Source organism: Leucoraja erinacea, chromosome 9 (genome assembly GCF_028641065.1).
Source record: "Leucoraja erinacea ecotype New England chromosome 9, Leri_hhj_1, whole genome shotgun sequence".
Lineage (NCBI taxonomy): Eukaryota > Metazoa > Chordata > Chondrichthyes > Rajiformes > Rajidae > Leucoraja > Leucoraja erinaceus.
The window spans coordinates 69,580,707-69,607,297 of record NC_073385.1 but is presented as its reverse complement, the minus strand read 5'-3'; the positions used below and the strand labels follow the sequence as shown (position 1 = coordinate 69,607,297).

The 26,591-nt window shown below is 46.8% G+C and overlaps 1 protein-coding gene and 1 long non-coding RNA gene across 5 annotated transcripts in view; one reads left to right on the top strand and one right to left on the bottom strand.

Annotated features, from left to right (window-relative positions):
* The window catches only part of tecpr2 (tectonin beta-propeller repeat containing 2), an 87,374-nt gene that overhangs the window by 23,206 nt on the left and 37,577 nt on the right, over nucleotides 1–26,591 (bottom strand). For all 4 annotated transcript variants that reach the window (XM_055641173.1, XM_055641174.1, XM_055641175.1 and 1 more), the window contains exons 12-16: nucleotides 23,690–23,870; nucleotides 16,646–16,787; nucleotides 13,870–14,110; nucleotides 13,476–13,565; nucleotides 9,178–9,411 (exon numbers count right to left, since the gene is read on the bottom strand). In XM_055641173.1, the coding sequence (XP_055497148.1) occupies nucleotides 9,178–9,411; nucleotides 13,476–13,565; nucleotides 13,870–14,110; nucleotides 16,646–16,787; nucleotides 23,690–23,870 (888 nt within the window). The remainder of the gene's footprint in view (nucleotides 1–9,177; nucleotides 9,412–13,475; nucleotides 13,566–13,869; nucleotides 14,111–16,645; nucleotides 16,788–23,689; nucleotides 23,871–26,591) is intronic.
* LOC129700567 (uncharacterized) lies at nucleotides 633–4,577 on the top strand. The gene is made up of 3 exons (XR_008724078.1): nucleotides 633–867; nucleotides 1,230–1,327; nucleotides 4,411–4,577. It is a non-coding gene; the product is annotated as an uncharacterized LOC129700567 (long non-coding RNA).

The window sequence follows — 26,591 nt, the reverse complement described above, 5'->3', positions numbered from 1 at the left end:
GAACATGGATAGGTGACGTTTCACAGAGTGCTGGAGTAACTCAGCGGGTCAGGCAGCATCTGTGGAGAACATGGATAGGTGGCGTTTCACAGAGTGCACAGAGAGCTTGAGTAACTCAGTGGGTCAGGCAGCATCTGTGGAGAACATGGATAGGTGACGTTTCACAGAGTGCTGGAGTAACTCAGCGGGTCAGGCAGCATATCTCTGGAGAATGAGGAAAGGTGATGTTTCGAGTGGGGCCCCTTCTCCAGGCTCTGCCTGATTTTGCTTTGCTCTTCTTACTATGACAGTAAAGGTTAGCTGTAATTTCACACTGTCCCAGTGGTGAAGATCAAAAGGAGTGTTAGGTTGAACTCTATTTCTCAGTATGAAGCTCAGTCTCTTGCAACGGTTTAATTCAGGTTGTGTACATTGAAAACCTAGATTGCAATTTTTTTTTAAACCGAAGGCTTACTTCGAACAGCTTAAATGACAAAAACAAAACTCGGGACTATGCTGACAGAAGCTGTGTTCCACATGCCTTGGATGCTGGTATATATTATGTAATACTCCAGATGGCAAAGTATTTCCCAAACCAGACACGAACATTTCAAGGTTAACATTCTACGTCAGCACAGATGGCAATACGTGCCACTGTTGACAAAGCCTTCCCGTCTTTGGAACCTGGTCAACTGAAAGGCACGTGGGTACATTGGATAGCAAACCTACTGCAGCAAACAAGCAAAATTCACTGCTTTAAGGACATTTGAAGTTGAACGTACATGACCTGCAGCGGTGGGGAACATCAGCACTGGAGGCCACTCAGCCAGGCCGACCCTGCAACTCCGACCCAGTGCCGTCGACAGGACAACAGACCTTCATGGCCAAGTTAAGATTTAAACCTTTAACAACTTTGGACTTGAAGCACACAAATGATCGCCGATAATGTAGCGATTCTGGTGTACTGTCTCAGTGTAATCTACAATTCCTACACTCTCGTACTTAAGTACGATTGTTCCTATGTACAGCAACATATTTACTGAACTGTCTGCAAGAAAGGAATTTCACTGTACCTAGATACCTGTGACAATAAAGTACTATTGGACCTTTTTATTGTCAGCTCTCAGAAATATAGGAGTCACATCGGTGCAGCAAATGTAAACTCAATCTCTAAACTCAATACTAGTTCAGTTTGACAATGTTAAATATGAACAGCACCTTATGATGTTCTCATTCCTTTTCTTGTACAGATCTTTCTACACTCAGTGAAGTGACTTTGAACAAACAAGAAGCAGTTTTTCGGGGAGACAATAAGTTGGATTTGAACCTTGTAAACCAGACGCAGCAGGTTTGGCAATGCAGCACTTCACTGGAGTAACAGTCTGAATTACAGGTGCACAGAAACCGAAAAGCTCCGAAAACCGGCCATTTTTTCCAGAATGTCGTCTGCGCACCAAAGCTCGCGTTTGGCGCCAAACCTGACCCAAAACGACCCACGGTCAACCCAGGTCTGTACTACTGTAGCGGCTGCCTCCTCCCTGGAGACCGGGAGACGCTTAAACATCTGTAAATCATTGCTTAAATGTTAGTCAGTTCGTTTGGAGGGCTTTTACGTGAAGGGGGGTGAAGGGGTAAACTTTAATTCTTAGTCCCCTACCTGGTCGGAGAGGCGGGGAGCGGTCAATGCCTTACCGGGTCGCTGTGCAGTAAGCTCCGCAGCGCTGTGGCCGGTGGGGCCGCGGGCGGCGCCGGTTGTAGCTCCGACCCCGGCAACTCTACCCCTGGCTGCGAGGCGCTCCAAATCCAGCGCGGCCCGCGGCCGGACGCCCCAGCTCCGCGAATGTCGGGAGTCGGCGGCGTCGCAGCGCTGGGATACCAGCGGGGTGCGGGCAATGCCTTACCGGGCCGCCGTGCGGCAAGCTCCGGAGCGCTGTGGCCGCCGACTCCCAACGTTCGCGGAGCGTCACTGGATTTGGAGCCGCGCAGCCAGGGGTAGAGTTGCCGGGGTCGGAGCTCCAACCGACGCCGCCCGCGGCCGGACGGAGCCCCCAGCTCCGCGAGGTTGGGAGTCGCCGACCAGGTAGGTAGGGGACTAAGAATTAAAGTTTCCCCCTTCACCCCTACACCACCACCACCACATAAAATCCCTCCAAACTAACTGACTAACATTTATGCAATGATTCTCCCGGTCTCCGGGGAGGAGGCAGTCGCTCCAGACTTTTCAAGCCGCCCGCGCTACCTACCTAATCTACGCTAAAAATCTTCCATTCTAAAATCCGAAAATGTCCGAAATCCGACAAGTGTCTGGTCCCAAGGCTTTCGGATAAAAGGTTGTGCACCTGTACTGTGCAAGATTTTGCCTCAAGTTATAATGCTACCAGAGGAAAATACTTCAACTATTAACGTTTCCAAACATGCATGCAGACATACCTGCCTAAAAGGAACACAAAATGCTGGAGTAGCTCAGCGGGACAGGCAGCATCTCTGAATCGAAGGAATGGGTGATGTTTAGGACCCGAAAACATCACCCATTGCTTCTACCCAGAGATGCCGCCTGTCCCGCTGAGCTACTCCAGCATTTTGTGTCCATCTTCAGTGTAAACCAACATTGGCAGGTCCTTCAGATCAGATTCAGATTCAATTTAATTGTCATTGTCAGTGTACAGTACAGAGACAACGAAATGCATTTAGCATCTCCCTTGAAGAGCGACATAGCAAACGATTTGAAAAAATAATAATAAGTGTCCGGGGGGGGGGGGTGGTGATTGGCAGTCACCGAGGTACGTTGTTGAGTAGAGTGACAGCCGCCGGAAAGAAGCTGTTCCTCGACCTGCTGGTTCGGCAACGGAGAGACCTGTAGCGCCTCCCGGATGGTAGGAGGGTAAACAGTCCATGGTTGGGGTGAGAGCAGTACACATATATGCCCACTCGTGTGATACACAACCTCTCCCTCATTGCATGAGTTTATTCCAATTAAGTTCTTGCTGAGTTTGGACAATTTCCGTGTTTAATTTCACTTTATGAGCAATAATTCTTGTGATAGACAACATTTCCTAATGTTTACACAGGGAGGGCTGGATTCAACACATACACACACACACAAGCAATGGTGTATGTATTTCTCACACAAGGTTATCACATTAGCAGTCACATGCATTAGATATCACGAACCCAATCACAAGGTACAGCTGTTAAAATGTATTTTGATTTTAAACAGCGTCACCACGATCCACAACACAGGGTCAGATAACGTCGACTCTGCATTGCAGATCTTATTTTTGATTCAGAAGCTCTCTCAATACAAGAATGTCCACAACCACCCTAGGCTACAGATAAAATAACCTACATTACTTTTTTCTGTTATTTTTAATTTATTCAATAGAACATTCAAGAGGGTGGATAGACACAAAAGGCTGGAGTAACTCAGCGGGTCAGGCAACATCTCTGGACAAAAGGAATAGGTAATGTTTCGGATCGAGTACCCTTCTTCAGACTCAAGAGGGTGAATGACTTTCTATATTCTATGTAATGCATCACCAGAAACGTTAACATGCTTTGATCTGTAATATACAAGTTTATTTTTTCTGTCAGCACCTGACTGAGCCCAGAGTTGAGCTGATGAATTCACTTTATCCAGTCAGTCAAGACTATTTTGGGATTCTCATACCAATACACTGAGTGGTTGAAGAAGGGTCCCGACCCAAAACATCACCCAGCCTTTCTCTCCAGAGATGCTGCCTGACCCGCTGGGTTAGTCCAGCGCTTTGTGTCACTGAATGACGATGAATATAAATTTGCAAAACCAAATGTAGTTGTAGTTTTAAAACATCACATTGGATGATTATGCCAAGCTCCAAGGCCACACAGGTTTTCTCTGGATGAGAACAATCCAATTTAGCACGTGTAGGGACGATCTGCAGATGCTGGTTTAAACTGGGAATTTGAAGGGGAATTGGCAAGCAGGAGATCAGGTAGGTCCAGGCAAAGGTGTTCAGCGAAACAATCAGCCAGTCCAAGTTTGGACTCGCCGATGTACAAGAGTCCACACTTTGAACAACGGATACAGTAGATGAGGTTGGAGGAGGTGTAAGTGTACCTCTGGGGAATGTTTCGCTGAACACCCTGACTCAGTTCACCTGGGCCTATCTGATCTCCTGGTTGCCAAACACTCTAATTCCCCTTCCCATACTTACCTTTCTGTCCTGGATCTCCTCCACTGTCAAACGCTTGCATCCCCTCTCTCTCCGTCCTTCTCCTACCAAAGTCATTGTACTAGTTTTAAAGTTGTCTTGTTGAGTCTCATTGTCTGTAACTTGTTTTCACCAATGGCTTATTTCCTTTATCATAGTTACTTTTTTGCATATCTGCCATTGTTCTACATCTCTATATCACCGTCTACATCTCTTGTTTCCACTTCCCCCCGACTCTCAGTCTGAAGAAGGATCTCAACCCGAAACGTCGCCCATTCGTTTTCTCCAGAGAGGCTGCCTGGCCTGCTGCTACTCCAGCTTTTTGTGTATATCTCCAACTTAACACATCATGGCTTTTGTAAAAATTAAAGAAATCATACCAAGTATTCTATTAATCTACTGTGCACAGAATGTACTTTTGTTGGAACCTCCACAATTAATGTATCAATGTATCCAGTGTCTACGCTATTTAGCCACTTGCACATAATCAACTAGACAACATCATTGTTCACAATCACCACACTAAATCACTTGAACAAACCCTTCATCAAAACTTGTTATCTAATGTACCTCCCCACAAATTACTAATGGAAGTCCATTCTTTATAAAGAAATAATATCAAATGAGTTTGGTTTAGAGACACAACGTGGAAACAAGTAGACCAGTGATCACCTGTACACTCCAGTGCCCTCCATAATGTTTGGAACAAAGGCCCATCATTTATTTAATTGCCTCTGTACTCCACAATTTGTGATTAGTAATAGAAAATAATCACATGTGGTTAATGTGCATTGTCAGATTTTAATAAAGGCCATTTTTATACATTTTGGTTTCACCATGTAGAAATTACAGCTGTGTTTATACATAGTCCCCCCCCATTACAGGGCACCATAATGTTTGGGACACAGCAATGTCATGTAAATGAAAGTAGTCATGCTTAGTATTTTGTTGCATATCCTTTGCATGCAATGACTGCTTGAAGTCTGCGATTCATGGACATCACCAGTTGCTGGGTGTCTTCTCTGGTGATGCTCTGCCAGGCCTGTATTGCAGACATCTTTAGCTTATGCTTGTTTTGGGGGCTAGTCCCCTTCAGTTTTCTCTTCAGCATATAAAAGGCATGCTCAATTGGGTTCAGATCGGGTGATTGACTTGGCCACTCAAGAATTTACCATTTTTTAGCTTTGAAAAACTCCTTTGTTGCTTTAGCAGTATGTTTGGGATCATTGTCTTGCTGTAGAATGAACCCCCGGCCAATGAGTTTTGAGGCATTTGTTTGAACTTGAGCAGATAGGATGTGTCTATACACTTCAGAATTCATTATGCTACTACCATCAGCAGTTGTATCATCAATGAAGATAAGTGAGCCAGTACCTTCAGCAGCCATACATGCCCAGGCCATAACACCCCCACCACCGTGTTTCACAGATGAGGTGGTATGCTTTGGATCTTGGGCAGTTCCTTCTCTCCTCCATACTTTGCTCTTGCCATCACACTGATATAAGTTAATCTTCGTCTCATCTGTCCACAATGCCTTTATCCAGAACTGTGGTTGTTCATTTAAGTACTTCTTGGCAAACTGTAACCTGGCCATCTTATTTTTGCGGCTAACCAGTGGTTTGCATCTTGCAGTGTAGCCTCTGTATTTCTGGTCATGAAGTCTTCTGCGGACAGTGGTCATTGACAAATCCACACCTGACTCCTGAAGAGTGTTTCTGATCTGTCAGACAGGTGTTTGGGGATTTTTCTTTATTATAGAGAGAATTCTTCTGTCATCAGCTGTGGAGGTTTTCCTTGGCCTGCCAGTCCCTTTGCAATTAGTAAGCTCACCAGTGCTCTCTTTCTTCTTCATGATGTTCCAAACAGTTGATTTTGGTAAGCCTAAGGTTTGGCTGATGTATCTAACAGTTTTATTCCTGTTTCTCAGTCTCATAATGGCTTCTTTGACTTTCATTGGCACAACTTTGGTCCTCATGTTGATAAACAGCAATAAAGGTTTCTAAAGGTGATGGAAAGACTGGAGGAAAGACTAGGTGCTGAGAGCTCTCTTATACCTGCATTAAGGAGGCAATTAAACACACCTGAGCAATTACAAATACCTGTGAAGCCATGTGTCCCAAACATTATGGTGCCCTGAAATGGGGGGACTATGTATAAACACAGCTGTAATTTCTACATGGTGAAACTAAAATGTTTATACAATTTATACATTTTAATAACATTTTACAATGTGCACTTTAACCACATGTGATTTTTTTTTCCTATTACAAATCTCAAATTGTGGAGTACAGAGGCAAATAAATAAATGATGGGTCTTTGTCCCAAACATTATGGAGGGCACTGTGGTTCTATCCTACACAATAGGGACAATTTACAGAAACCAATTAACCTACAAACCTGAAGGTACACAAAATTGCTGGAGAAACTCCCCTTCCTTAACCCTCGAGCTATCTCCTCCCATCTCCCCGCCCTCGGGCTCCTCCTCCTCCCTTTTTCCTTCCTTCTCCCCATCACCCCCCCATCAGTCTGAAGAAGGGTTTCGGCCCGAAACGTCGCCTATTTCCTTCGCTCCATAGATGCTGCTGCACCCGCTGAGTTTCTCCAGCAATTTTGTGTACCTTCGATCTTCCAGCATCTGCAGTTCCTTCTTGAACAACCTACAAACCTGCACGTCTTTGAAGTGTGGGAGGAAATCAGAGCAACCGGAGAAAACCCACACAGTGACAGGCAAAGTGCACACTCCGTACAGACAGTACCCAGTCAGGATCGAACCCGGGTCTCTGGCGCTGTGAGGTAGCACCTCTCCACTGCACCAATTAAAATTTGAATTTTCCATTGCTTGATTACTTCATTCTGGCCATTTATGAGTTTATCTATATCCTCATACATTTACATTTAAAAGTCTCATCTTGACCACTTCCTCTTTGCACTGCACATTGATTTTAGAAAAATCGCTACCACTTACGGCTGTGATTTTTGGCCCCCTTACTCAGAGTAAGCTGCGCAGGACAAGAGGGTCGTATGAAAAATAAGAGTTATTAAGGTTTAAAAAATGTTGAGATTCTCTCTCCGTAGCTCAGTCTCTGAAGATGTGGAGGGAGAGGTCACCTTGCTGACCTTGCATCCTACTTGAAATGGTAGGAATCTGCTTTCGACCCACAATGTCCATACTAGCCCTCTGGAAACCAGTCCCTTCAACCCACAACACCCATACTAGCGCTCCAGAAATCTCCCCCCCCCCCCCCCACCCCACTGGCCACCAATATTGGAATTGGTGGAGAGGTGGAATATTGCGTTGGGGGACCAGCCCTCCCGTGTGAACATGGGAGCCAACGGGACCCACACAGTCTAGTAATTACTAAAACTCTCATCTTGACCATTTGCTTTTTTTTAAATTTGCGCAAAAACGATGCCCTATATCGCTAGGATTTTTTCGCCATCTTACTCAACGTTCTCCTCTGCTCCAAAGTTTTGTTCCGATCGGTGGAATATTACAAAAATTATGAAGGTTTAAAAAATCGTGAGATCAGCAGATTTGTCTTCTCGCCTGTCAGTCACCATGAAGGTAATGCCCCTTCCGGACGAGGAGAATAAAGCCCTGGAGGCAGGGCTGAGTCCACAAGCCGTATGAAACCTGCTGTGTGGAATCGGGGGAAGCCGCTGTGTGACAATAGACAATAGGTGCAGGGGGAGGCCATTCGGCCCTTCGAGCCAGCACCGCAATTCAATGTGATCATGGCTGATCATCCCCAATCAGTACCCCGTTCCTGCCTTCTCCCCAAATCCCTTGACTCCGCTATCCTTAAGAGCCCTATCTAGCTCTCTCTTGAAAGTATCCAGAGAACCGGCCTCCACCACCCTCTGAGGCAGAGAATTCCACAGACTCACCACTCTCTGTGAGAAAAAGTGTTTCCTCGTCCCCGTTCTAAATGGCTTACCCCTTATTCTTAAACTGTGGCCCCTGGTTCCGGACTCCCCCAACATCGGGAACACGTTTCCTGCCTCTAGCGTGTCTAAACCCATAACAATCTTATATGTTTCAATAAGATAACCTCTCATCCTTCTAAACTCCAGAGTGTACAAGCCCAGCCGCTCCATTCTCTTAGCATATGACAGTCCCGCCATCCCGGGAATTAACCTTGTAAACCTACGCTGCACTCCCTCAATAGCAAGAATGTCCTTCCTCAAATTAGTGGACCAAAACTGCACACAATACTCCAGGTGTGGTCTCACTGGGGCCCTGTACAACTGCAGAAGGACCTCTTTGCTCCTATACTTGACTCCTCTTGTTATAAAGGCCAACATACCATTCGCTTTCTTCACTGCCTGCTGTACCTGCATGCCTACTTTCATTGACTGATGTGTGGAGTCCGGGAATCCGGTGAGTGGAGCCGGGAGGTGCTGTGTGTGCTGTCACGACCGGTGGCCGCTGAGAGGAGTCCCCTCCCCCCACACACCCCCCCCCCCCTCCCCCACACCACCCCCTCCCCTCCCCCACACATCCCCCTTCTGCCCCATCCCACACCCCCCCCTCCCCCCCACCACACCAACACCCCTTTACCCGTCCCCGTTCCTCCTCTCTTCTCCCCACACCAACCCACACATCCCCCATCCCCCACCCCCCCACCCCCCCCCCCCCCCCCATAGAAGTATTGCTTAATTGATTTATTTCATGTAACCCTTGTATTTTCCTCCCTTCCCCGCCCCTATACATTCTACAAGTTCCACTGTATCCATGTACCCCTTTGTTATCACCTCATCCCCAGCCAACAATGGGCCACACCTTTCCTTGTTGCAGGTCCTGCTGTGTTCCACTCTTTCCCAATATCCACTTCCCTCCCCACTACCTTCAGCCCGAAAAGATGGGTCCCGACCCGAAACGTCACCCATCTTCTTTCTCCACAGATGCTGCCTGACCAGCTGAGTTACCGCAACACTTGTTGCCCATCTTGCATAACTTGGAGCCACAGAATAAAAGGAAAAATGCGGTTGAAGAATATAGCCTTACCTAGCTGTGCCAGGTCCAGTTTCGACCAGTGCATGCCGCTGGGGCAGTTTTCTGACAAGGTCCTGATATGAATCCTGCCCCTGGTGTCGAGACCCCATACAGCGTCATGATTGGCAGCAATCTGCATCATCTCCACATCTGGAGGCAGCTGTACAGTGGAGGGCCGGAACTCAGGGTTCTCATCAGCGACACAGAATAGATCTTTATGGCTTTGTCCCAGCCACAGAACACTTCCTGCACAAGAAATGTTGCATGATCATTACTGCAACCACTGGTTTAGCAACAAACAGAAAATACCAACATTTCCATCATTTCATAAAATCATTAGTGATAGGAGTAGAATTAGGCCATTCGGCCCATCAAGTACACTACGCCATTCAATCATAGCTGATCTATCTCTTCCTCCTAACCCCATTTCCTGCCTTCTCCCCCAAAACCACTGACACCCATACTAATCAAGAATCCATCAATCTCTGCCTTAAAAATATCCACTGACTTTGCCTCCACAGCTTTCTGTGGCAAAGAATTCCACAGATTCATCTCCCTCTAATTCAAGCAATACTTCCTCATCTCCTTCCTAAAAGAACGTCCTTTAATACAGAGGCTGACTAGTCCTAGAATGGAAACGTCCTCTCCACATCCACTCTATCCAAGCCTTACACTAATCTGTACGTTCTAATGAGGTCCCCCCTCATTCTTCTAAACTCCCAGAATAGGCCCATTGCCGACAAACGCTCATCATAGGTTAACCTACTCATTACTGGGATCATTCTTATAAACCTCCTCTTGACCCTCTCCAGAGCCAGCACATGCTTCCTCAGATATGGTGCCCAAAATTACTCACAATATTCCAAATGCGGCCTGACCAGTGCTTACAGAGCCTCAGCATTACATCCCTCTCAAAGTAAATAAGCCCTCGCGAAATAAATAAATCAGCGGGGTCAGCTTTTAGTTTGGTTTAGAGATACAGCGCCGAAACACGCCCTTTGGCCCACCAAGTCCACGCCAACCAACAATCACCACGAACACTAGCACAACCCTACATACCAGAAATAATTTACCATTTTTACCAAAGCAAATTCACCTACAAACCTGTATGTTTGTGGGAAAGTACTGGAGCATCTGCGGAAAACCCAGCCGGTCATGGGGAGAACTCCGCACAGACAGCACCCAGTGTCAGGGTTGAACCGGGGTCTCTGGCACTGTGATGCAGCAACTCTACCGTCGCACCACTATGCCGTCTACGTACATTCCAGTTGCAGAAGAGATGAATTAATCAGTGAATGAATAATTGACCATCTTTAGTTGTTTATTCAACCAGCCAATGACTAATTTGGACAATGCACAACTCTCCATGTTTCACCTTGTGTTCTGCAAGAACACGACTGCCAACAGAGTCGAGGCATGAGCATGTCACTAACATGAAGCAACGATGGATTTATACTTCACGTCCGTTTGAGGGCTCAAACATTAACACACTTCAGTTGTGCTCAACAAATTGGCTAGCAAAATTCAATAATTTATAGTGTAAATAGGTCAGGCTTTGTGGTAACTCGGTAAAGTCTATGGGTTCCAGGTTAGGTTCTAGAACGTGGGGATGGTTCGATAAGGAAGGATGAAAATTGCACTTCTACTTTCTGGAGCTCAGAAAAATGATAGCCAAGTCATTGGGTGGGTGTATGGAACAAGCTGCCAGAGGAGGTAGTTGAGGCAGGGACTATCCCAACATCTAACAGGTACATGGGATATGGACCAAGCGCATACAGGTGGGACTAGTGTAGCTGGGACATGTTGGCTGGTGTGGGCGGGTTGGGCTGAAGGGCCTGTTTCCACATTGTATCACGCCATGACTCACCATGACTCATTGGGTGTTTTTAAAGCGGAGATAGACAGTTTCTTGATCTGTGGAATTCTTTGCCATAGAATGTTGCGGAGGCCGAGTCAGTGGACACTTTTACGACAGAGATAGATAGATTCTTGATTAGTACGGGTGTCAGAAGGTATGGGGAGAAGGCAGGAGAATGGGGTTAGGAGGGAGAGATAGATCAGCCATGGTCGAATGGCAGAGTAGACTTGATGGGCTGAATGGCCTCATTCTGCTCCTATGTCTTATGAACATGAATCTGCCACTGACACCCCCCCCCCCCCCCACCCCTGCTAAAGGACTTAGTTGAACTAGATGGGCTTTTACAACAACCTGCTACTTTCATGGACATCACAACTATATTTTATTAAATATTCACTATTAAAAAATAATTAATTCCTCAGCCATTTGAATTTAGCAGATCAATTTTTAGAATAGATTCCTGGGAGGTGAGGTGGTGCAGAGATTTTACAATAGATTCCTGGGAGGTGTGGTGATGCAGAGATTTTACAATAGATTCCTGGGAGGTGTGGTGATGCAGAGATTTTACAATAGATTCCTGGGAGGTGTGGTGATGCAGAGATTTTACAATAGATTCCTGGGAGGTGAGGTGTTGCAGAGTTTTTACAATAGATTCCTGGGAGGTGAGGTGGTGCAGAGATTTTACAATAGATTCCTGGGAGGTGTGGTGATACAGAGATTTTACAATAGATTCCTGGAAGGTGAGGTGATACAGAGATTTTACAATAGATTCCTGGGAGGTGAGGTGATGCAGAGATTTTACAATAGATTCCTGGGAGGTGTGGTGATACAGAGATTTTACAATCAGAAAAGGGTACAGATGCTTAAAAGAACAAGCAGCAGATGTAGAGTGATATTGTGAATTGTGCACAACAATGTAGCTGGTTAGAGTTAACACAACAAGAAGAAAATATTGGGAAGACACAAAACGCTGGAGTGACTCAGCGGGTGAGGCAGCATCTTTGGAGAAAAGAAATGGGCGACGTTTCGGGTCGAGAGCCTTCTTCATCCTGATGTCAGGGGAGAGGTCGGGACAAAGAAAGAATGTAGTCGGAGACAGAAAGACGAGTGGGAGAACTGGGAAGGGGAAGGGGATGGAGAGAGAAATCAAGGGCTATCTGAAGTTAGAGAAGTCAATGTTCATACCGCTGGGGTGTAAACTATCCAAGCAAAATATGAGGTGCTGTTCCTCCAATTTTCGCTGGGCCTCACTCTGACAATGGACGAGGCCCAGGACAGAAAGGTCAGATTGGGAATGGGAGGGGGAGTTGAAGTGCTGGGCCACCGGGAGATCAGGTAGGTTAAGACGGACTGAGCGGAGATGTTCAGCGAAACGATCGCCAAGTCTACGCTTGGTCTCGCCGATGTAGAGAAGTTGACACCTGGAACAGCAGAGATGAGGTTGTAGGAGGTGCAGGTGAACCTCTGCCTCACCTGGAAAGACTGTTTGGGTCCTTGGATGGAGTCGAGGGGGGGGGAAGGTAAAGGGACAGGTGTTGCATGTCAGGGGAGCGGGTGGGACAACGATGAGTCAGCCTACAGGGAGGAGGTCCAGCTCCTAGCAGCATGGTGCGCTGACAACAACCTGGCCCTTAATTCCAAGAAGACCAAGGAGCTCATTGTAGACTTCAGGAAGTCTAGGGACGGCACGCACACCCCCATCCACATTAACGGGACGGAGGTGGAACGTGTTTCCAGCTTCAGGTTCCTGGGGATCAACATCTCCGATGACCTCTCTTGGACCCACAATACCCCAACTCTGGTCAAGAAGGCTCATCAGCGTCTCTTCTTCCTGAGGCGAATGAAGAAGGTCCATCTGTCTCCTCAGATCCTGGTGAACTTCTACCGCTGCACAATCGAGAGCATCCTTACCAACTGCATCACAGTATGGTATGGGAACTGCTCTGTCTCCGACCAGAAAGCACTGCAGAGGGTGGTGAAAATTGCCCAACACATCACCGGTTCCTCGCTCCCCTCCATTGAGTCTGTCCAAAGCAAGCGTTGTCTGCGAAGGGCACTCAGCATCGCCAAGGACTGCTCTCACCCCAACCATGGACTGTTTACCCTCCTACCATCCGGGAGGCGCTACAGGTCTCTCCGTTGCCGGACCAGCAGGTCGAGGAACAGCTTCTTCCCTACAGCTGTCATTCTACTCAACAACGTACCTCGGTGACTGCCAATCACCCCCCCCTCCCCCTCCGGACACTCCTCCCACAGGAAAAACACTATGTCTGTATACATGTAAATAAATTTATTTATTGAAATCATATTCTATGTCGCTCTTCCTGGGAGATGCTAACTGCATTTCGTTGTCTCTGTACTGTACACTGACAATGACAATTAAAGTTGAATCTGAATCTGAATCGAAAGATAGAATGAAAATATTACCTGAATTATCCTGGCAACAACTAACCTTTTTTAGTAGGGGCCATGGAAGCCACAACAAAAGCCCATTTTGTAGCTGATACTGTTCCACGTGGTACTATCGACTTCCAGTATGTAGCTGCAGAAGCAAGTGGACTGTGTTAGTGTCTTGCTGACATGGAAAAATCAATCTCATTTGTATTGTGTAGGAAGGAACTACAGATGCAGGTTTACACCAAGACAGACACAAAAACTTGAGTGACTCAGCGGGACAGGCAGCATCTCTGGAGAGAAGAAATGTTTTGGGTCGAGACCCTTTTTTCAGACTGGCACCTGTACATATTACATACCAGTAAACACTGTAAATATTTCTTGTAAAACACAAATACTGTCTACTTTCATTTTTGGTGAAATCAATCATAACAAAACTTGGTTTGGCTGACCTAACAGATTTCCTTTGGCTACGTGGAACTCGTTTTTGCCCGATATAATCCACACGCCACAGCCGTTGACACTGATGAGACTTGGCTGAGACAGAGACTGTTGAGACCATAAGACACCTCGCAGTCTGTCTGCCACTTTCTCCACTGGTGCCTGAGCAACTGTAGCCACAGTCTGCGTGGCTTGAATTATCGCCTGGAAGATGTTGCACTGATCGAAGACCACGTAATCCGTAATGCTCACCTATAACAGAAGAATTTAGTTTAGTTTAGAGATACAGCGCGGAAACAGGCCCTTAGGCCCACCGAATCCGCACCGACCAGTGATCCCCGAAAAACATTAACACTATCCTACACACACTCGGGCCACTTTACACTTACTCCAAACCAGTTAACCTTAAACCTGAGGTACACAAAAAAATGCTGGAGAAACTCAGCGGGTGCAGCAGCATCTATGGAGCGAAGGAAATAGGCAACGTTTCGGGCCGAAACGTTGCCTATTTCCTTCGCTCCATAGATGCTGCTGCATCCGCTGAGTTTCTCCAGCATTTCTTTGTGTACCTTCGATTTTCCAGCATCTGCAGTTCCTTCTTGAAAACCTTAAACCTGCACATCTTTGGAGTGTGGGAGGAAACCGAAGATCTCGGAGAAAATTCACACAAGTCACAGGGAGAACGTACAAGCTCTGCCGCCAAAATGCTTTAAAAAGCTTTAAAAAGTTAATTTCCTAAATTCTATTTTTGAAAGGAACGCTTTTATATTTAGGTTCTCTATTGTCAAAGATTGTTCAAAACATCACAGGAGCATTTCTGGAGAGACAAAGAATTGCAGGTGTTGGTTTACAAACAAAGATACAAAGTGCTGGAGTAATTCCGCAGGTCAGGCAGCTTAGACGACGGACACAATGTGCTGAAGTAACTCAGCGGGTCAGGCAGCAAGTTTGGAGAACATGGATAGGTGACGTTTCGAGTCGGGATCCTTCTTCAGACTGATTGTATGTGGTGGGGAGAAAGCAGAAAGAGAGGACGGGGTGGGACAAAGCAATGAAATGTGGATACAGATGAGGGAGGGTTTGATCGGTAGATGGCAGGACAAGGTCAAAGATAAAGAAACAAAACATAATGAGACAAAGGAGAGAAGGGGATGTGAAATGTCGAGCCACTGAAGGAATGCAGGTGGCAGGGCATTGGGGGGTGAAGAGCAGGAGTGAATTCAATGAATACATGCAGATGGGGCAGCGGGAAGGAGGAGGGGAAAAATGGGAGTATTCTTGGGTTAGTTATGGCCCTGTCCCACGGTACGAGTTCATTCCAAGAGCTCTCCCGAGTTAAAAAAAAAAATCAAACTCGTGGTAAGCACGGAGAATGAACGTAGCGGGTGTATCGGAGCTCGGGGACGTCTCTTAGCGGCTCGTAACGCTAACGGCAGGTACTCGGGAAGGCTCGCTAACGGCAGGTAAGTTCGGGAAGACTCGTGAAGATTTTTCAACATGATGAAAAATGTCCACGAGAGCCCCGAGTACCGACGAGCGGCCGTTACCGTAAATCTCCGAGTTCGAATCAGGGCAAACTCGGGAGAGCTCTTGGAATGAACTCATACCGTGGGACAGGGCCATTAGTTACCTAAAACTGGAGAATTCAATGTTCGTACCGTTGGGTTGTAAGCTGCGGAATACGCTGTTCCCCGTTTTGTGTGTGGCCTCACCCTGGCAGTGGAGGCAGCCCAGGACAGAAAGGCCAATATTGGAGTTGTAATGGTTAGCAAGCGGGAGATCCAGTCGGCCTTGAGTAGACCAAGTGTAAAGGGTTGCCAAGTCTACACTTGGTCTTGCCGCTTAAAAAAGGAGACCAACATCAGAGACACTGATTGCAGTTTAGAGGAGGTCTCTATCTCTCACCTGGAAGGACTGCTGGGATCCCTGGATGGATGTGAGGGAGGAGGTATAGGGACAGATATCTATAGAGACAGGCTATAGAAATACAATATTGTCAATGGAGGAATGAGAGAGTTTGTCTCACAACAACCAAGTCATGTTTCCTGCAGGATTTTCAAAAAGAGATCTTTATATGCTTATGTTTTTAATTGCCAGCTGAAAATACTAAAGGCCATTATACATTGATTAATTGAATACCCTTGCACAAGTGTCAATAGTTTAATTTAATTTTAGTTTTGAGATACAGGCGCTTCGGCCCCCCGAGTCAACACAGTCCAGCGATCCCCGCATATTAACACTATCCAACACACACTAGGGACAGTTACACTTATACCTCAAGACAATTAACCTACAAACCTGTACATCTTTGGAGTGTGAGGGGAAACCAAAGATCTCGGAGCAAACCCACGTGGTCACAGAAAGAACGTTAAAAAAAACGTACAGACAGCACCCGTGGTCGAGATCAAACCCGAGTCTCTGGCGCTGAATGCGCTGTAAGGCCGCAACTCTACCGCTGCTCCACCTTCATTTCCTATAGAAGCAATGTCTTGACAATTTTACAGGCCAGAATAGCTGTGTTCTAAAGAATCTGATTACTGCAGGGGGGTTACATGGAAACAGGTTTTTCCTCTCCTATACTGTTTAAATCCAGGCAGCTTTTTCCCTGCTTTTCAATTCCTATAGTACTTTTGAGTGGTTATCGTATCCCCAATTGAAATGATGTTACATGCAATTCAGCCTGCATGGTGCAAATCGTCTTGCCTAATTCATCGCTTGTATTATATTCAAGTCGTGTTATGGAATCGAGCACAGTAGCAACAGTGCCTGTATGTGACACATTCCTACCTGCCACCAGTGGTCATCTTCACCTTGTGGTTTCTTTGACGATATGCCAGTGCGGAACCAGAGGTTGCCATTTGAGTCTAAAGCCCAGACCGTCTGCTTGCCTCCCAGTGCTATACACACCAACTCCAGCATTTGTCTTTCACTGAATAACAGGAGCAAAAATAGATTTTCATAACTCAACATTTTTCCAATTGGACTATTTTAAAAATCATAGATAGAAACATAGAAACATAGAAATTAGGTGCAGGAGTAGGCCATTCGGCCCTTCGAGCCTGCACCGCCATTCAATATGATCATGGCTGATCATCCAACTCAGTATCCTGTCCCTGCCTTCTATCCGTACCCCCTGATCCCCTTAGCCACAAGGGCCACATCTAACTCCCTCTTAAATATAGCCAATGAACTGGCCTCAACTACCCTCTGTGGCAGAGAGTTCCAGAGATTCACCACTCTCTGTGTGAAAAAAGTTCTTCTCATCTCGGTTTTACATACATATCATACAATATCTGTGAAAGCAAATACTATAATTATGACCTTGTAAAAACAGCCGGAAGCAAAGCAAACAATAAGGGGAGTTTATTTACACACTAACTCCTCAAAGCTTTCTGTACATTCCTTTGGGTGTGGTAAATCCACTCTCCCAGGCTGCATCTTCCCTTGCTCCATTCACTTGTTTACCTGGCCGAACTTGTTCTTGCATTGTTTCCCCGTTCAACCTCACATCAACACTGTAGCTAAGGGAACTCACGAGTCACCGCTACACGTGGCCTTTCGAGGGATATGTGCAACAGTTTGTGCTCCATGCCCCACTCCCTCAACTTTGTACTTTGCATTCCTGCTCCACTCATTTGGAAGTCATAAAATGTCATTACTTCTGCTGCCAGTTACCACCCTGCCCCCACGTGCACGTGGTCACGTGGTCTAAAGAAGGATCTCGACCCGAAACGTCACCCATCCCTTCTATCCAGAGTTGCTGCCTGTCCCGCTGAATTCCTCCAACATTTTGGGACTATTTTCACATAGTCTGTCTTCAAACTCCCTCCTCTCTGCACCATTTCCGGCATGACACCATCTTTCCTATAACACCGTGCCCCAAACTGAACACAATACTCGAAATACAGCCTCACCAATGTTTTACACAACTCCAATGGCCTGGATAGCTCAGTTGGTAGAGCACCAGACTTTTAATCCAAGGGTTCAAAGTTCAAATCCCTGTTCCAGGTACATAGTTCATTCATCACAGGTGGATGGAATGGTCAAAAAGGCATCTGGCACATTGGCCTTCATTGAGCATTGAGAGGTTGGGAGGTGATGTTGCAGCTATAAAAGATGTTGGTGATGCTGCATTTGTGTATTGTGTTCATTTCTGGACACCATGTTATAGGAAAGATGTTGTCAGGCTGGAAAGGGGACTGAGAAGATTGACAAGGATGTTGCCAGGACTCGAGAGCCTGGGCTATAGGGAGAAGTTAAGCAGGCTAGGACTCTATTCCTTGGAGTGCAGGAGGATGAGGGGTGATCTTACCGAGATGTATAAAACCATGATGGGGGTAGTGCTGGTAGACAAACAGTCTCTTGCCCAGAGTAGGTGAATCAAGAATCAGGGGCCATAGGTTTAAGTTGAGGAGGGAAAGATTTAATCAGAACACAAGGGCGAACTTTTCCACACAAAGGGTGGTTGGTGGGTGTATGGAATGAGCAGCCGGAGGAGGTAGTTGAGGCAGGGACTATCCCACCGTTTAAGAAACAGTTAAACAGGTACATGGACAGGACAGGTTTTGGGGGATATGGGCCAAACGCAGGCAGGAGGACGTGTGTAGGTGTGACAGGTTGGCCGGTGTGGGCAAGTTGGGGTGAAGGGCCTGTTTGCACACAGTCTGACTCCTCCTTGATCCTTTGCGAGCTTGTAGATTCCCACCGCCATGCTAACCATATTGCCTCCCTCCTAGCAGAAATTGTATTTCTAACAAAACATCTCGGAGAAAACCCACGCGGTCAGGGGGAGAAGGTACAAACTCCGTACAGACAGCACCCGTAGTTAGGATGGAACCTGGGTCCCTGGCGCTGTGAGCGCTGTCAGGGTGCAACTCTACTGCTGTGCCACTGTGCCGTCCTTATACCCATTTACTTCCGGTGGCGCTGGTGCCAGCAGCCTCCACCTTCAGCCGGGTATCTTTTTGTTTTTTTGTTTCTTTAGTTATGTCGAAGTGTGTTTTTTATGATTTTTTTAATGTCTTTATGTGGGGGAAGAGGGCACGGTGCGGGGGATACCGTCCTTCAGCCGCTTCCTGGTGAGGACGCGACTATTATTCGAGTCGCGTCCTCGCCCCCCCCCCCCCCCCCCCCACAGCGGCCTACCTACCTGGATTGGTGCGGCCTTTCCTGCCGGGATCGACCGGAGCTCCAGCAGCGGCGGGACAGCGCTGGAACATCGCGGGGCTGGCGATGCCTTACCGGGGGTCGCCGTCTGGAGCCCGGAGTGCTGGACCTGCTGCACCGACATCCTGGAGCTGCGGTTTGCGGAGCTCCCAACGCGGGCGGCGCTGACTAACAACGCGGGGTCCTGCGACTCTGCCCGGCTCGACCTGCGGACTCGGGAGCTGCGGACTCCGACTGCGGGAGGCGGCTGATCGGGAGGTCCGGGCCGCTGAGGAGGAGGATGTTCACCGTCGGGGATCGACGTCGGCGTTCCACCAGCCCGGCGTGAGGGCCTGAACATCGGGCCGCCCGGGGCGGCGACTGCGGGTGCTCGGAAGGCCCCGACCACGGATGAACATCTGGGAAGATCGGAGGGGAGGCTGGCTGGACAATGGTGCCTTCCTCACCTTGGTGCCACTGTGTGTTGTGTTGTGTCGTGGACTTTCTGTGTTTGTGCTTTTTTTTAAAATTCTATTTAATTTTTTTAATACGTTTTAATATTTATTATTTATTTATTTTTATGATACTGACTGTAAAGGGAAATTCATTTCGTTGTCTCTAATTGAGTCAATGACAATAAATTTGAATACAATACAATACAATTATAAATTGAACTCAGTTTTTCCTCTTCCCACTGCCAGCAATTAATGTACTTGGCATTTCCAAATGTCTCCTTTTGGTTTCAGTTCTTTGAAATCCATGTTTCATAACTGGTTTCCTTTTCCATTTCCCCACCCGCCCTCATTAATCTCTCAGCCGCATAACTTCACAAACAGTGAATCACCACAACAACCCAACCTTGGCACGGATATTCCAATTCCAAACCTCTGCCCATTAAAACAAACTCGGATCCACATGTTTACCCAAAACATTAACTTGTTTTCCTTTTGCAAGTGCTGCCGAAACGACCAAGCCCTTCAAATGGATTTATGTCAGATTTCCAGCATCTGGCGTTTTATTATTTTCAATGGATGTCTTATTATTTTGAAGTGTCAAATAAAATAAACCCAATCTATTAAATAAAAGAAACCCGCCCTGGCACGGCGGTGCAGTGTTAGAGTTGCTGCCTTACAGGTATCCTGGACAACTACCAACATTTTCTAATCCAGGGCTCGAAATTAATGGTTGCCCAGGTGCCAATGGCCACCTAACGTCCCGCCGGGCAACCTAAAAGTTGTGTCATTTTGCCCGGCTTGGCAAACATCCGGGCCACCTGCTGTTCAACTCTGAGCGGACACCCCTCTCTATTTCTCTCTCTGACACTCTCCGTCTCCGCCCGCCATCCGTATCCTTTTCCGGGCCGCCGTGTCTCCGCTCTCCGCCCGCTCCTCATCTGCCGGCAGGGCCGGCCACCATGCACATGCGCACAACCACGGCTAGCACATCATCAGCCGCCCTGCACATGCGCACTGCTACGGCAACTGGTCGGCGCCAGGCACTTTCTCCCTCCCTTTGCAGTGTGGGAGATCTGGCCGCATATTGTCTCCCTCCTAGCAGAAATTATACTCATTTCTCTCAGTTCTCCATCATATCTACGTCAATGACATGGTCATTTGCAATGTTGGGGCTTTTCCTTACCCATGACTTTCCTCTCCCCATGGTTGACAAGAGCATTTGAAAACCCAAATGAGATGGGTTTTTTCCATGACTCACTCGTCCTGATTTTCATTCCCCACCAACCACTCCCATGCAACCCGAGACGATCCGTTGCCTCATCCTTCCCCACACCCCGGGACACAAATGGTCCTTTCAGGAGAAGCAGCGATTCTCTTGCACTTCCTCCAACCCACGCACTGCATTCAGCGTCCACCACGTGCTCTCCTTCCCACTGGAGAAGCAACATCTAAAATGGACGACACTTTGCAGAGAAGCTACGCTCAGTCCACGGGAGCGAGCTGGAATCCCCAGTTGTCGAGCTCTTTAATGCTGCGCTCCACTCCCATCTCACATCTGCACCATTGCAATGAAGTCGGGGAAAACAGCAGCACGGGTTCGGAAAGAACACTGTAGACTGAAGACTAAGGTCAACAATCTCAGCAAACACTTTCTCTCTCTTTGCATTACAGCTGGCCAGTTGCGTGTGAGGTTTAAGTTTAGAGATACAGGTCGGAAACAGGCCCTTCGGCCCATCAGGACCCAGCGATCCCCGCTCACAAACACTATCCTGCACACATCAGGGGCAATTTACACTAATACCAAGCCAATTTACCTACAAACCTGTATGTCTTTGGAGTGTTGGAGGAAACAAAAATCTCGGAGAAAACCCACGTGGTCAGGGGGAGAAGGTACAAACTCCGTACAGACAGCACCCGTAGTCAGGATGTAACCTGGGTCCCTGGCACTGTGAGCGCTGTCAGGGAGCAACTCTACTGCCTTGCCATTGTGCCGTCCTTATACCCATTTATAAATTGAACTCAGTTTCTCCTCTTCCCACTGTCAGCAATTAATGTAATGTTAAAATTGTACAAGGCATTGGTGAGGCCAATTCTGGAGTATGGTGTACAATTCTGGTCGCCAAATTATAGGAAAGATGTCAACAAAATAGAGAGAGTACAGAGGAGATTTACTAGAATGTTGCCTGGGTTTCAGCACCTAAGTTACAGAGAAAGGTTGAACAAGATAGGTCTTTATTCTTTGGAGCGCAGAAGGGTAAGGGGGGACTTGATCGAGGTCTTTAAAATGATGAGAGGGATAGACAGAGTTGACGTGAATAAGCTTTTCCCATTGAGAATAGGGAAGATTCAAACAAGAGGACATGATTTGAGAATTAAGGGACAAAAGTTAAGGAGTAACACGAGGGGGAACTTCTTTACTCAGAGAGTGGTAGCTGTGTGGAATGAGCTTCCAGTGAAGGTGGTGGAGGCAGGTTCGATTTTATCATTTAAAAATAAATTGGATAGGTATATGGACGGGAAAGGAATGGAGGGTTATGGTCTGAGTGCAGGTAGATGGGACTGGGGGAGAGTAAGTGTTCGGCACGGACTAGAAGGGCCGAGATGGCCTGTTTCCGTGCTGTAAATGGTTAATGTACTGGGCATTTCGGGTAGTGTTGCTGCCTTACAGGTATCCTGGACAACTACCAACATTTTCTAATGCAGGGCTCGAAATTAACGGTTGCCCAGGTGCCAATGGCCACCTAACGTCCCGCCGGGCAACCTAAAAGTTGTGTCATTTTGCCCGGCTTGGCAAACATCCGGGACACCTACCATTGAAATCTGAGCGGCGCACTTTCTCCTTCCCTTTGCATTGTGGGAGATCTGGCTGCCATTGCTGTCAGGTCGCCGCCTCGCCGCGACCGCTGAAAACCAACACAGAATCACTCCCTGGAGCTGCACTAACTCCCTGGAGTAACTCTTGCTTCTGGTTTCCTGGTCCTCCAAAAATATTCTAAATGGAATTTAAACTGGAGGTGGTGGAGGGTCCATCACCCCAAACTCCAAACTCTGAACAATAACAGCCTATTGCACTTTATCTGTTTATTTATTGTGTATATATATGATCTATGGTCCATAGACACACTGAACTTTTATCTCCTGTTCTGTATTATGTTTACATATTCTGTTGTGCTGCAGCAAGCAAGAATTTCATTGTCCAATCTGGCACACATCACAATAAAACTATCTTGACTCTTGACCTGGACTTAAGCAAAAAAGGGTTCTTGGGGGGAAAAAGAGGTACCTTAAATTTTGTTGCGTCTGGTTGGGTAACTATGGTAGGGTGAAGACTATTCCATGCTTTAATTGTGAAGGGGGAACTCCATGGAGCAGCCAGCAACTCTGGATAGAAGAAATTAGGTGACGTTTTTGGGTAGAGACCCTTCTTTACACTCCCTCTGGTTTTAGTGTTTTAGTTTAATTTAAAGATGCAGCGTGGAAACAGGCCCTTCGGCCCACCGAGTCCACGCCGCCCACCGATCGCCCGTACACTAGTTCTATCCCACACATTAGCGACGTGAGTCAAGAGTGTTTTATTCTCGCACGTCCCAGTTAGAACAATGAAAAACTGTCATTTGGCAACGTAAAAAGCTGCCAAGGTTGCCCGGCTCGCAACAGAGAAAAAAGATAAGTGAGAGCCCTGACACCGTGCAAAAGGTGAAGGCTTTGTTCGAGGAATAGTAAACAAAATATAACCAATGAAACTTGAGGAAAAAAGTCACAGACAATCACATTCAGGCCAAATACTATTTAAACAAAAAACAGACTTGTTTGTGGACAAAACATAACAGCTCCATTGCCCAATTTTTGCTGGTTTAATATTAATATTAACAGATGGTTTAATCTTTAATATTCTTCATCTGTGACTTCAAATGTTTCTCCAGTAGACACTAGATGCTGGAGTGACCCAGCGTGTGAGGCAGCATCTCTGGAGAGAAGGAATGGGCAACTTTTCGGGTCTCGGCATCCAGAGATGCTGCCTCACCCGCTGGGTTACTCCAGCATTTTGTGTCTCCCTTGGATTTTACCAGCATCTGCCGTTCTTTCTTATCAAATGTTTCTCTGTTACAAATGGGGAAATATAATGGTAGGAAAACTGGAATTATGAAAATAATTCAGAATGGGTAAACAATTTTCAGAAAGGCACATTTTAAAACGACACATCACAACAACGACAACAGAATTGTCCTACCTTACAACGTCAGGCATCCACTGTTCTCCTTCTGGGCAGAAGCTGCTGATGCCTTTTCTGTAGAGAACCGTTCGCTGTTCCGTCAGTGCCCAGACCACGTTATTCTTAGAGATTATTTGCATCAAAGGGCAAGGGCAATCCACCCTCACTGCTCTGGCACAGGGGCGATCTGCACTGAGGCCTCAGGGTGAGGAAACAAAGTATTAAACACACCACGGCACCACATTGTACACGTCTACATAAAGCTTTTCACTGTACCTCGGTACACGTGACAATATTACCTCAATGGGGTTAGTCAAGTCAAGTTTATTTGTCACATACACATACGAGATGTGCAGTGAAATGAAAGTGGCAATGCTCGCGGACTTTTGTGCAAAAAGACAAACAACAAAACAACCAAACAAATTATAAACATAATCATAACACACATATTCTTTTACATAATAAATTATGGAAGGAAAAACGTTCAGTAGAGTTAGTCCCTGGTGAGATAGGCGTTTACAGTCCGAATTGCCTCTGGGAAGAAACTCCTTCTCAACCTCTCCGTTCTCACCGCATGGCAACGGAGGTGTTTGCCTGACCGTAGCAGCTGGAACAGTCCGTTGCAGGGGTGGAAGGGGTCTCCCATGATTTTATTTGCTCTGGAGTTGTTAGGTTAGGTAAGGGGGAGGTACAGCGAGACCTGGGTGTCCTTGTACACCGGTCACTGAAAGTTGGCTTACAGGTACAGCAGGCAGTGAAGAAAGCTAATGGAATGTTGGCCTTCATAACAAGAGGATTACAGTACAGGAGTAAAGAGGTTCTTCTGCAGTTGTATAGGGCTCTGGTGAGACCACATCTGGAGTATTGTGTACAGTTTTGGTCTCCTAATTTGAGGAAGGACATCCTTGAGATTGAGGCAGTGCAGCGTAGGTTCACGAGATTGATCCCTGGGATGGCGGGACTGTCATATGAGGAAAGATTGAAAAGACTAGGCTTGTATTGACTGGAGTTTAGAAGGATGAGGGGGTCTCTTATAGAAACATATAAAATTATAAAAGGATGGACAAGCTAGATGCAGGAAAAATGTTCCCAATGTTGGGCGAGTCCAGAACCAGGGGCCACAGTCTTAGAATAAAGGGGAGGTCATTTAAAACTGAGGTGAGAAAAAACTTTTTCACCCAGAGAGTTGTGAATTTATGGAATTCCCAGCCACAGAGGGCAGTGGAGGCCAAGTCACTGGATGGATTTAAGAGCGAGTTAGATAGAGCTCTAGGGGCTAGTGAAGTCAAAGGATATGGGGAGAAGGCAGGCACGGGTTATTGATTGAGGACGATCAGCCATGATCACAATGAATGGCGGTGCTGGCTCGAAGGGCCGAAGGGCCTCCTCCTGCACCTATTTTCTATCTATGTCTAATAAACTAAACTAACAAACGGTTTAATGCAAATGATCAGATTTGTGCTTTACACTGCAGACTGCAATGTTGTCAAGAGAGATAAACATTAGTTAAAGAAAGAAAGCAAGAACAGCAAGATAAAAGCAAGAGAATGGCAAGAGGAGATAAAGTTAATGGCCGTATTTAGGACACAATTGTCACCACAGCCGATTAATTTTATGCTGAAGTATGGTCATTACATGGGAAAACAATGTCATGCAAGGAGTATTGTGCCCAACAAGTCTGTCTTCACTGCTGGGAAACTGTACACATGTCCTCAACCCATTTCATAAAAACAGAGCAAATGTGGACTTAGCACCAAATGTAGCCAATAAAAACATCAACAACCCGGGCAAGGACAGAAGTGAATCTGAATAGTGAAAGCCTCAGATAGAGTGGATGTGGTGAGGATGTTTCCACTAGTGGGAGCGTCTAGGACCAAACGTTTCAAAGGTCTTTTATTTATGAAGGTACAGTGATATGCAAATTACCATACAGCCATACGCAAAAAATAGCAACAAGACACACAACTACATAAAAGTTAACATAAACATCCACCACAGCGGATTCCCCACATTCCTCACTGTGATGGAAGGCAAAAGAGTCCAATCTTCTTCTGGGCAGTCGAACCATCTGACGGGGTAATCGAAGCTCCCGCAGCGGGCGGTCGAAGCCCCTGGGCGTCGGGGGCGGTTTAAGCCCCGGCGTCAGGCCAGTCGGTCGAAGCTCCTGCGGCTAGTTCCTGAAGCCGGTCTCTAACCAGAGACCGCGGGCTCCATGATGTTAAGTCCGTAAACACCCACGGTTGGAGTTCCGAGGTCGATCCCTGGCAAAGGGATCACGGGCTCTGCAGCGTTAAAGGCCCGTAGGCGCCCCGCGGTGGAGCTCTCCAAAGTCGGTCTCCAGCAAAGGCCCCAATGTTAGGCCGTAATGCAGACGGAAACACAATACGGAAACAAATCACATCTCCGTCGAGGCTAGAGATTAGAAAGTTTCCCCCCAAACACACCCCCCCCCCCCCCCCACATAAAACAAGCTAAAGAACACTAAAAACATACATCTAACACATACTATTTAAACACAAAGAAGTAAGGGACAGACTATTGGCGAGGCAGCCTTTGCTGGTGCCACCTGGTGGAATAGTGATAGCCTCAGAATACAAGGACGTTCCTTTAGGAAGGAGACAAGGAGGAGTGTCTTTAGTCAGAGGGTGGTGAATCTGTGGAATTCTTTGTCACAGATGGCTGTGGAGGCCAAGTCAATGGATATTTTTAAGGCAGAGATAGATTCTTGATTAGTACGGGTGTCTAGGGTTATGGGGAGAAGGCAGGAGAATGGGGTTAGGAGAGAAAGATAGATCAACCATGATTGAATGGTGGAGTGGACTTGGTGGGCCAAATGGCCTAATTCTGCGCCTATCACTTATAAGCTTATGACCACATGAGTCTTATTAAAAAGAAGAAAGTAAAAGGGAGGGTATGGAGG